Genomic DNA, 12,206 nt, shown 5'->3' with positions numbered 1-12,206 from the left:
CATCCTGTATATTTGTTAATATCACTTAGGTCCTCTCTACTGAGGATTGAAACTCCGAAGTATCCTCAGGAAAATAATATCCCACATAGAAGATACAGGTGTTTCTCTTTTAAACCCCCATATGGGACACAGTTGCTCTATTGTGGTAGTGACAACGTGGGGCCCCTCAGAGCAACAGAAAAGAACAGATTCAACTTCTCAGTACCTCACAATTAGGTGAGCATCTACAGATTATGTGAGGTGACAAGCCAGCAAGAATCGGAACGTGTTTGAGATATTCCACTGCCCACTCATTTTATGGAAAGAATCCCGACGTTCAGTCCACAGGGCTGAAAGAAGACTTCTTTGCTAGTACAATTCAACATTGCAAGGAACCTGCAGGCTGGGTGCGCATTTTACAATTGTCTTGTCATTCTTTGTACACTTAAAGAGAAGTTACGAGTACGCATAAATGGCAGAGTTCTCTCACTTTGGCGAGTTTGTTCAATAGACTAATTTTTTTTTAACAATACTAAAAGTACATAAAACTCTGCTGCCAATTTAGGAAATCTTGACAAAACTAGGACTGGAATCTCAATAAGGTGACTAGGTTTGGATGAAAGTCTTAATTAACACACATCAAGCACAGCAGGAATTATCACACAGGAATAGGAGTCTATCCCAATACGGGATTCTTTATTTTGCTGGTTGTGCTTCTTTCCCCATACATAAAGTACACAATTTTTGAAGTTCAACCAAAAAAAGGGGACAGCAATTCACCTCAATGAAGGAAAAAAGGGCAGTGACAGGTGGGGGAAGAAAGCAAAGATTAACTGGGTTACGAAATGTCAGGAAATTTATTCACTAGGGCCAAGTCATAACGTACCTTTAAATTAAATAAAACAGTGGGGGAAGCACAGAACTCTACAAAGAAGCGCAGTTAGTGCATCATGTGATAGGGATATCCCAACGCACAGCTTGGGTGAGGCAGAAGCTATTCCAGCCATGTCAATGAAAATCAAATCACTCCAAAACCACAGCCCTGCTGTCAACTGCCCGGGGAAAGAATGAGCTTGGTGCACAAATCCGCTATACAATCTCTACAGCCAATTTGTTTTTTCTAGAGAACAGCAGACATCACAAAAAAAGCCATCTTCCCCTCCCTCCACAGCCAGTCTGTCACTCACCAAAGCCATGCATAATCCACGGAACATCTACAGGGCCAGATAATGTCAGGAGTCTCACTTGAGAGAAACAGGCAGCAGAAAGGACAGGCAGCAAAACCACCAATTGCCGTCACTCACTTGGTGTCTGCAACTTAATTTAACAAAAATAAAAGGGATGGGCCTGCATGTAGAATAAAGGGAGACTTTCCAATCTGAAGATAAACTAAAGACGCCAATTACTCTTATGTACAGCTGTATGGGTTCCAAAAGATATATATACAAAAAAAAGTTCCTTTATACAATCATCTGTACACAAGGGTCTAACCATTTCATGGTTTGTGCGAGAGCCCTTGGTGGCCACCTCTGTGCAATGAAGTCACTTCATGAAGCCATCCTTTCATATACAAAAAAAAATGCTATGGGTTCAGCCTCAGCCTAGTCCTGCCTGCCCTCTCTGGCAGACTTGTGGAAAGTGTTCATTCTGGACACAGCTAGGTAATTGGCTGCTGCTTTTTCTGCTTCATAAATGAGTCCGAACAGACCTCCCACAGGGAGAAAAAAAAATGTGTAGATAGATGTCAGCCGCAGACACCATTAGCTGAGGAGCAAAGATCATGATGCAGACTACTGTTCTATGCCATGGTTTGTAGACCCAATGCAGAGAAACGCTGCAGACTCTGCTCCCCTTGAAGAAAGCCTGGGCATTGCCAAGTCCAGTTTTACTGTCGATATTCCAGTTCATCCACAGTAATGACTTTGGCTGGCATGGATGGTAGGGGCTGCTGCAAGACATCTGAACCAAACCATTTAGATAACCCGACAGGGGATGTGCTTCTGTGGCGCGGATCCATCTGCATCAAGGGTAGCCCTGATCGGCTTGGGTGGGCACTATGAGATCCAGAACCTGAAAGTACAAGAAAGGTTTTCAAACAATGGAAGGAGCCCATACCACAGCAGATACAACAGAAACCTTTGGTGTATTTAAGTTTCCAAAGCAGTGTATAAGTGGAAACAAGTGCAAGACCAACCACGGGTTGAAGTACAGCTACTGCATGGAGTAGACTTCAGGAAACCTGGATGATAGGGGATGATAGAATTCTAGAGGGGTATTGCCTGGTGAAAATGCACCATGCTTTAATCCCTCCTGGGACACTAAAGCAATTAATAGGTTGTCTTAAACTAACGTGACCTTAACAGCATTGGATGAAAAGATGTTGGGAAGCCAAGTAACACCAATGAAGTTCTAGACTCCCTTTGAGCTACACTATAGGCAGTTTTCCATGCTGCAGCCTGGCAGTCACATTGCAAATTAGGTCTATCCAACTCACAAGGAGAGCGCTACACAGATTTACTATGCATATACTGCAATGTAGTCAACCTTAAGTAGCCACATTCCTGCTTTCAAGATTTTCCATGCAGGGGCATCCTCCAAAATGGGTGTGAGCTTAGGAACGAAAAAGGGGAGAACCTTTGCACAGTAAGATCCCGGACTGTAGAAGCCATACCCCCCCCCCCCCACAATACACCTTGATTTACCACCTGCTGTATCAACATCTACCAAGATGAAGACATTCGATGTGCGGCAGTTCAGTCGATGCACTGGGTAAGTTGACAATGATTAGCAATTATTTGCCACCTTACCTGTTGCCACTGCAGTCAATCAAGCTTTATGTGCACCACTACAAACTCCAGCGTGTAGTCCAGACTATCAAAATACACCCTCCATTACATATGTAAATAAAAAGGTTAAGCCTGCCCATTAACAGCATTACAAATTCACCAGATAAAAGAACCTCACCTGCACGCTGTAGATGATGCTGCTGCTGCATTACAGCTAGTTGTAAGGAGGTCGCAGATCGTGGGTTCATGAGGGGGTGGCCAGGGGTAGGCAACTGGTAAAACGGTTGGCCAATGATAGGGGCAGATAACCCCTGCAAGTGAGACAAATCTAAACCTGGAGGAAGCATACCTGAGGGTAAGAGAGGCAGTTTAGAATCATTTTATGTCGGTTTCGTACATTTCTCTTCTAATCAAAATTTAGCCCTAGCCCTTCACATAGGCAAAGTTTTCCATTTCAGCACTGAACTATTATCAAATTCAGGGTGCCCATTCATTCCAATGCATTGTGTGACATGTCAACACTGTTCAGGCTAGGGAAGTGTTAACATGGCATTCTTCCAGCTCTCCTTTGAATCTAGAAATTAAAATAACACGTCACCACTTATGGAAAGACCAGTAAGAGCCCTACCAGTTTGCAGAAGTGGTGGAAGTTGTTGTGGGTGAACTCCTTGCGCTAGCATCCTTTGGACAAGTCCAGGGTGAAGTTGATGAGGCCGCACCATGGGAACATGAGTAGCCACAGGCACCTGGTGAACCGGGCGCATGAAAGGTGCTCCTGGCACAGGAGAGCCCATAGTAGGAGTCTTTCTGCCAGTGGATTTGGGTCGAAAATCTTGATCTTTGGCGTAGCGATTGTTTTGAGCAAGAGGTGTAGAACAAACCGACCCTTGTGGAGCAGAGAACTTGTTTCCTACAACCGGAGATGAACTTTGACCAGAATTCGCAATGGAACCCGAAACAATGCCATCTGAAGAGGAAGAAAAAAAATATATATATATAGAAAGTAAATCAGCCTTTAACGACTTTTGCAAGTACTCTGGTTTGATATTCCCCATCCTCCTCCAAGCACTTTTTTCAGAGCCTCAGGCGAGTGGTAAACTGTTTCACACCCTTTTGGTCAAAGTAGAAATGAATCTCAAGTCATAGGCTCTGCTGTTAAGTAATATAGGTTACAGCACATGCACTGGTCCACAACCAGAGGTAAGACGTTGGGCATATGCTGTAGAACTGTTTGAGTAATACATGGGGTGGGTTTAAGATTTTTAGCCGATTGGCTGTTCATGAATTTTCTACAGCAGACTCTAGAAACAGACAATACAGGAGAGCAGTTGTCCCCTCATTCGAAATAAACAGTGGTCTGGTTTCTAACAGATAAGCAAGAGTCATGAAGTTGGCTTTTGTATGTACGATTCTACTTTTGCACACCTAATTTGTAGTAAGGTCTTGGCAAATAGCACAACTGTATACAGATTAAAATTTAAGTCAATAATAAACCTGGCTAGAATCCCAGCAGTCATGACCAATTATAATGCCGTGCGGTCTTACAGAGCAAAAGACATTTCACATACAGCACATATGCTACGCTGTTACTGATGTCAGTTGTGTGCTACTCAAATGCAAAAAACAATTAAAAAACCAGCTCCCCTAATCTTACCTAGCGCCAAACCAATGAAGGCTGTTACGGGCAAGTTAAGTGCTTGCAATCAAAGAAGGGGACAAGAGGGCTTTTTTAATGGAAGTCAGGCATACATGCCTTGATCAAAGAACAAAAAAATAGGTATGCAGTTCCTACAAAGGGAGAGGTGTGGCGGGATCACAAGAAGGAATCTAAAGGTATATTACGAAAGGAGGTGGGGAATCCTTCCTTTCGGAATGAGGACCCTAACACACCCAGCCCGCTGGCTGTCAGGGCAGAAGGCAGGGTCATTAAGAGTTTTGCCCGACTCTTCCAGTTCCGTTTTAACTCACTAGGTCTAGTTGACCAACACACACTACTACACTTTAGAGGCTCCTTACACCCACTGCACCATACGGCAAGGAATGAAAGATCTCCGCCAAAGAGCCCCTGCATAGGGTGCCCCTCGGGTATTGCAGCGCCGACCTGACGAGGAGCATGCCAGATGAAGCATGACACCCAGCGGGCTGGGTGTGTGAGGGCACTCATTCTGAAATGAAGGATTCCCCACCTCATTCGTAATATATCCTTAGATTCCTTACTGTGATCCGACCACACCTCTCCCTCTCCGGAAACTGCATACCTATTTTTTGTACTAAAATAAGTGCTTGCCTGTACAAGACGACTGTCAGCTAAGGAAAAAAAAAAGCTTCAAGACTAAGACAGGAAGCAAAAGTTACCTTCATCTTTGGCATCGGTGGTCATGGATCTGCTGGTGGAGGACTCGTCCTTGGTCTTCTCTCTACTCTCATACATTTTGCGGATAACTGAGGTAGGGGTGAACGACGGCGAAAGCTACAAAATACACCAACTGAATAGATTACCTACACAAGCTGTGGCTTTCAACTCTTAAACCTTAAGAGCACTAAATAAAAGCGGTCCAAAAAACAGCCAGGTTGCACACCTGCCACGTTTCTCCAAGGCCACCATAGTTCAGGGACTGTAGAGAAAGTGAACACCCTTTGATAATGCAGGTCTTACTTTAGCTACTTATTCTGCCACCCACCCCTCGAATACTTATGTCCCACTAATTTATGTCAGAGAAGAGTGCACTACTGCAAATTTACCATTTTAAGCCCCAATTAAGCCACATGAAATGATACAATGCTCATGCCTTCCACTAACACAAACAACGAAATGTGACTTACCATACTAGTAATGCAGGCAGGAGAGGAACTACCTCTGTGATTCATCACAGGAGACTTATTCATTCGCTGGGGCCTGTTGGAAAGCAGAAACGGAGGTTGTGTGTCCCATATGAGTGAATAATGGTCTTGGAAGAACTAATATTCGCTCCAACACAACTTAAAAATGTTCATGCTTGTACTTGTTTTTTTTAACTGCTAACCTTGGAAAGCATGCAACTGAAGTTTTGCCTTCCACTGTCCCACCCAACCTGAAAGTACAGCTGTGTTGAAGCACTCTGGATCTTTAATTTGGTTGGTGTGCTAATTAAGAACTGAACCTAGCACCAGAATGGTTTATAGAAGAGTAAGAAACAAGACAAACACGCAGGTATATTTTAAAGAAAACAAGTACAACAAGCATTGGCATAGCCAATAGGTCTCACTTTTGGGACCATAAGTATTTAGTTATGCAGCACAATATCCTTGGTGCAACAACATCAACTGTTGCATGGCTAGACACTTATAAGGTCCCAAAGGTGAGACCTATTGGCTATGCCAATGCTTGTTAATCTTGTTTCCACTCACCTTTCACAGTCCTGCACATCCCTGCATATTGCAAAGTCAATTTGAGCTAAATTAGAGGGGAACTATGTAAAAAGGTGCATCAAGAGAGGAACGGATGCAAGCGTATAGGGGTGGCACCTATATGTGCCTCCACGTGGTCATGCCCAAAGGTGGGATGGAGCTATGTCAGATGCCAAATGGCACCACCTACTAGTGCAGAGGAGCTACTGCAATAGGTTTCATATCCAGTCTGCTGCATAAGGAGATTTGCAAGGTAAGGAATCCGAGAGAAGTATCAGAGGTGGAGATTTTCCTTAAATCACATCATTTTTATTACATGTTTACATTGGGATTTAGAACCCATGCCTACAAGTATCAAAGTCAGCAGCTTAGCCATCAAGATGTATCTTGACATTTTAAACAAGGCAGCCTGAACCACTAGTTTCAAATAGTTAGCTATCCTGTCACCATCAGGTGCACAATCATAACACATCTGTGGGTATTCAGTTAGGAGGTGCCAGGGTTTTGGGAAGAAGCACAAGACGAAAGATGGTGCAGCCTGGTTCAGAAAACTTTCCAGAATTGCACAAGTATACGTGCACAGAAAGCCCACTCCAGACATTTGCAGTCTTTTAGATTTCCGGCAGGAAAGGCTGCGCTTAGTTACATGACAGCCACGAAATACTGTAGTAGACCATGTAGCAGACCCTGAATTGGACTCTGGCTTTTAGAGACCATGCAAACCACCTGGAAACGGAGGCCTTCCTGAACTTCATTTTTCTTTCAGCTGGTAATGCTCCTAGTCTCTGTACAGCACACTGGGAAACCTCAGTCACATTCAGAACTACAAGACCAACTTGCCTGTTGCTTCGATAGCCATCTCTTCCTTGGTCTATTTGCATTTTGCCAAAGCCAGACTGGTAGAAGTTTGCTGCATTAACTGACATATCATGTGGCAAAAGGAGCCCATCTAATGCAGCTTGCTGGAACTCTAAATTAGTGAGCTGTGGAAGACAAATCGGTAAAAAGAAAAAGCAAGCCACTAGTCATCTAAAGAAAACACTTCAGAATCTTCATCAACAGTCAGTCTGCAAGGTTAAGTAGTCCTTTAATAATTAACAATCATTGTTAGTCTATAGAAAATGACCAGTTTTAAGCAGCTCTATTTACATGGATATCAAAGTTTATAAGAAAAAATAAAAAAAATAACTGGTGTTCCCCTCCTGAGGACCTGTGTCTTGTTGCCAAGCCCACAGGTTTAGACTAATCTAAACAAGCACTCTAAAATGTGGGGAAAGTCAGTGAGATACCATACTCCTGAAAGCGCCGAGTAAAAGGCACACAGAAAATGCAAACTGTACCTCAAAAGCCATATAGCAGAACAATTCAAGCTTAACCACACCTGTGCATTAACTGGACTCATTGGTTTTCGCATGTTCTGATAGTGATCACCAATCAGCTGTTGAGGACCAGAAAGATAACCTACACAAAAGAAAAAATACAATCTAAGCCTTAACACAATCAGTGCACCAAAGGTTGCTCTAGTCCTAGAGTGAACAAGATTGAAAAATAACCCCTTGAAATGTGGGTGCATTCTACTCAAAGTCCAAATAAATGATTCCTAAAATAAATTGCATTAGGTACTTCAAACCACTCTAGGCTTAGTTTAGAAGCATCATAATTGTGTTACATCTAAATTGACATTTGTAGAGTTTACTTACACAAACAGGTGCCAACAATGAGGGGGGAAAAAACAGCTGAACATAGTCATGACCTTAGAATGTTGTGCTTTATAGCAGCACACAAGCAACTCCATATCATTTACAAGTCATGATGCATTAGTCTTCAAACTAGATTGCCCGATGCAGCTCTTCCCATTAGCCACTGGTGACCAAGCAAATTGCATCAGACCCCCCACCCCTTTAATTATTGGGGGAACTTTACTGAGCAACCTTTGAACCTGGCGACTGGATTGGATCAGCCCTTGTCCTAAGTTTACAGACAGCAAATATCTAATATACAAGCCGAGTACAGTTTAATCTGGTACATTACCAATTGGTGGGGATACCCGAGGACGCATGTATTCGGCAGAGGAGGCACGACCTGGAAACGCCTGGGACACATGAGGCGGTTGTGACCTCTGAGCCAGCAAAGAGGCAGCAGGATCCAAGGCTCCCATCAGGCCAGTAAGCACATTTGAAGAGATGGGTCGCGTCAGTGGGGGGCCCAAAAGCTCCTAGATCAGGAAGAGATTAGACCATGAATGACTGTTACAAAAGCACACCAAGACATCCTCAGGTTAGCAAATCAGCAGCCCGAAATTCAGGCATCACAAAGAAGCACAGCATGGGCACAGGTCAACGTTATAGAGCTTGTACTCTTTAAAATGTCTAACTCCATCCCTGTGGAGGACATGAAGTTATGGTCTGCTAGGACTAGGATGAAATACACCCAAGCAAAGTAAACTTTAAAAGAGGAGTTTTCCTTGAACAGTAACAAAGCTTCCAAGCTATGCATACAGGTCAAAAGCTACATTTTAGCTTAGGCTAATCGAGGTTACAATCAAGGAAAATCTTGAGGATACACCTGTTCTTACTTCATCGTGCCCTTTAACAGAGTCCTGTGTACCCAACTCCCATAGCATAACAGGGAAATGTACCTGCAAAATGTTTCTGTGCAGTTGATTGTTGGGAATATCACCATGAGACAAATGGTTCTCCTGGCTTCGCTACAAAAAGGAATAAAAACGTACAATAAGAACAAACGCAAAAATACTTTACAATGAAGGAGCAAACGAGTGAAGAGACCACACCAAAAACCCAAGTGCCACCGCCGAAGGGTGTAAAGAATTGGATCCTCCTTAACAGTTGAATCTCATTGCCTTGTCTCGCTACAGGATTCTAGATTTTTATAACTACTTCATCTGATAAGGACTGCCTTGGTCTGCAAAATCTAAAACAGAAGCAGCAACACCACTCTAAAAGCAAACACCATTCTAAAAGCAAGCACCATTCTAAAAGCAAGCAAAGACAACATTCGATGACAGCAACTTATTGAAACCAGTCAGTATTCAAATGCCACTGTACAGAAAAAGGTTATCCGGGATCCTTGATGACTAACAATTGTAAGACGAGAATCGGGTATGGTTTTGTTCACATCTTGAATGAATTCTGGCCAAGGACCTGCTGCATTGGACTGATAGGTTCTCAGTTCACACAATCCTTGATCTGAATAAACACACAAGTTACTGCATTAGCCATACCACCAGTGAGGTACAAGAGAACCCTAAACACACTTTGGGGAAAAAGCCCATATCAATGTATAGGAATGATCAAATTTTTTTTATATTCTGCTACCGGGTGTCTTAACCGATTTGCTGAAAGTCTCAGTAACAAAACAAGGTTTCAATATTTACCACTTGAATTGCAGCAGCACTTACCAACCCACCCAAAGATTTGCTTACTTCCAAGGCAAATACTCTCACCAGGAACATCAGCTGCACATCCTTAATAGGTGCTGGTGCACTTTTCTGTAAAGTGCAGGCCTCATCTGCCATCACATGAACTCTGCTGTTTTTAGTAGTTCATGAATTACACCGTTAATTGACCCCAACCACTTTTTTGTTCACCATCAGAGAAGAGCATTGGGGACACATAGGTATGTGGCCACGTACCTTGCCAGGAATCTGCAGACTCGGGGCTGTGCAAAGGTTTTAATACTTACATTGACCTTTGGCTGGGAAGGCAGAGTCCCACTTGCCTTCATGCTGCTGACCAGCTTGTTGAATGCAGACATGTCCCCATCCTTCTTTCGTGGCCTCGGACCAGTCATGGCAGTCAAGGCTTCTTCCAGTTGCTCGGCCATGAATGGGGTGGCAATTTTGCCCTCCGGTTCTACTTTAAGTCCCTTCAGTCCAGCCTCAACCTCCTCCACAGAAAGGACAACACCAGAGTGTGCTGCAAGTAATTATATATTTAATTTAAAAAAAAAAAAGTTACAAAAAAAACAGGATGGGTTTCACAAAATATACTGCAGACCCACATTTACTGAGAACACTACACCCATTATTTCCTAATTCATTTAAACTAAACAATTGCATACCAATATGCAACACACAATGCTAATCAGTCATTTAAGAGCACCAACAAAAGTGTGCATAAAATAAAAAAATTGTATGAAATACAGAATTATGCAAGCAATGTTATGGTACCAAGTTGTCAAAGACTAAGGGTAGAGGAATCCAAATACAAGAGAAAGAAAGACTTAAATTAACCCCTTTTAGAATGCACCCACACCCCCTAACGTTTTGCCAGATACCAGATGTCAACTTAACTGTGTACTAGGATCCTGCTAACCAGGCCCAGGCGCCCCCCCCCCCCGTCTTATTTAGCAAAACTGTACATTTGTACCCACAATTGTTACACCTCTGGGCCACATTCAAATCCCTTGCCTGGTGACCAGAGAAGGCGTCAGCATGTATTGTGCCACCATACGGGCGAGGGTCCAGGGCAAGGTGTGGAACCTACTGAAATAGTTTTTGGCTGACAGATTATAAAACTGTGGATCTGGAGAGGGCCAGGTCAGAACATTTCTCCCTTTCCTGTGGGGTGCCACAGGGGTCGTTCCTCAGTCCGACGCTTTTTAATTATATATGTGAGCCCGCTGGCTGCCCTCATAAGATCCTTTGGGCTGCTATTAACATCTTATGCAGACAATACACAAATCGTGATGTCCTTTCAGCGGGGCAAAGAAGCTGAAACAGCCCCAAGATGTCACGACCGCATGAAAGCAGTAACTGGCTGGATGTCTGAACTGCCTGCAGGTAAAACAGGTGATAATTTTTGGGAATAACCACAACCTCTGGTCACCAGGCTGGTGGCCCAATGAAATGGGCAAACCCACACACCCCTCGCCGAAAGTAAAGAACCTGGGGGCGATTGTGGACAACACATTGACGTTTGGGGACCAGGTCAGCGGGTGGTTTCAACAAGCTTTTTCCTCCTTAGAACGGAGGAAAGGAATATGCTACTTACCAGTATCCATCTGTTCTTGGCATGTAGAGCTGCAGATCTATACACTGTGCATAGATCGCCATCTGGTGTTGGGCCCGGATGTTTGCAGTTTGTTTTTCTTCTTGGACAGTCTTTGGAAGTCACGAGTTCGGTGACTCCTCCTTAGGTCCGTACTGCGCATGGGCTTCGGCTCCATCCTCCGATTGTTTTTCGCCAGCAGGGAAAAGATGGAGCGTAGTGATAATAGTAAAGAAACCCATGTGTGTTGTATCTAAATAAGATAGACTGGAACGGATACAGGTAGCCGGGTGGGCGTGTATAGATCTGCAGCTCTACATGCCATGAACAGATGCATACTGGTAAATAGCATATTCCGTTCGAGGCATATGAGCTGCAGATTATACACTGTGCATAGATTATATAGCTGTACCCAACCCTAGCGGCGACCACCGGTATCCGTTGCAGTGGTTTGAAACAGTGTCTTTAGTACAGCCTGGCCCACACTAGCTTGTTGTTTGGAGAGTACGTCTACACAGTAATGTTTTGTGAAGGTGTGCGGTGTTGACCATGTGGCTGCTTTGCAGATGTCATCCAAGGGTATGTTCCCTAGAAAAGCCATAGAAGCCCCCATCTTTCTTGTAGAGTGGGCTTTAGGTGGAACAGATAATGTTCTTTTTGCTTTGTGATAGCAAATTTGTATGCACTTTACAATCCACCTAGCTATCCCCGATTTTGAGATGGGGTTGCCTTTATGTGGTGGAGAGAACGAGACGAACAACTGTTTAGTCTTTCTGAAAGATTGCGTTCTTTGTATGTATTAAGTAAAGCCCTTTTAACATCAAGTGTATGTAGAGCCCTTTCCGCAACAGATTGAGGTTGCGAGAAAAAAAACGGTATTTCCACCGATTATTGAGATGGAAGGAAATGACCTTGGGCAGAAATTTTGGATTTGTGCGAAGTATCACCTTACTGTGATGTATCTGTAGAAAGGGTTCTTGTATAGTGAACGCTTGTATTTCACTAACCCTTCTAAGGGAAGTGATAGCTACGAGAAAAGCTGTTT

At 43.5% G+C, this 12,206-nt stretch overlaps 1 protein-coding gene across 7 annotated transcripts in view; it reads right to left on the bottom strand.

Moving 5' to 3' along the window:
- Nucleotides 1-648: 648 nt before the first annotated feature.
- Nucleotides 649-12,206, bottom strand: part of EIF4ENIF1 (eukaryotic translation initiation factor 4E nuclear import factor 1) — a 56,219-nt gene continuing 44,661 nt past the window's right edge. For 5 of the 7 annotated variants that reach the window (XM_085634057.1, XM_085634059.1, XM_085634058.1 and 2 more), the window contains exons 10-19: nucleotides 9,855-10,087; nucleotides 8,791-8,859; nucleotides 8,184-8,367; nucleotides 7,534-7,613; nucleotides 6,993-7,135; nucleotides 5,589-5,661; nucleotides 5,121-5,235; nucleotides 3,394-3,732; nucleotides 2,944-3,114; nucleotides 649-2,049 (exon numbers count right to left, since the gene is read on the bottom strand). In XM_085634057.1, the coding sequence (XP_085490183.1) occupies nucleotides 1,865-2,049; nucleotides 2,944-3,114; nucleotides 3,394-3,732; nucleotides 5,121-5,235; nucleotides 5,589-5,661; nucleotides 6,993-7,135; nucleotides 7,534-7,613; nucleotides 8,184-8,367; nucleotides 8,791-8,859; nucleotides 9,855-10,087 (1,592 nt within the window). In that variant the 3' untranslated portion in view covers nucleotides 649-1,864. The remainder of the gene's footprint in view (nucleotides 2,050-2,943; nucleotides 3,115-3,393; nucleotides 3,733-5,120; nucleotides 5,236-5,588; nucleotides 5,662-6,992; nucleotides 7,136-7,533; nucleotides 7,614-8,183; nucleotides 8,368-8,790; nucleotides 8,860-9,854; nucleotides 10,088-12,206) is intronic. The other 2 variants (XM_085634063.1, XM_085634064.1) reach the window with 2 other exon arrangements.

This window comes from Triturus cristatus, chromosome 11 (genome assembly GCF_964204655.1).
Source record: "Triturus cristatus chromosome 11, aTriCri1.1, whole genome shotgun sequence".
NCBI classification, from domain to species: Eukaryota; Metazoa; Chordata; class Amphibia; order Caudata; family Salamandridae; genus Triturus; species Triturus cristatus.
This window is presented reverse-complemented; position numbering and strand designations above follow the sequence as displayed.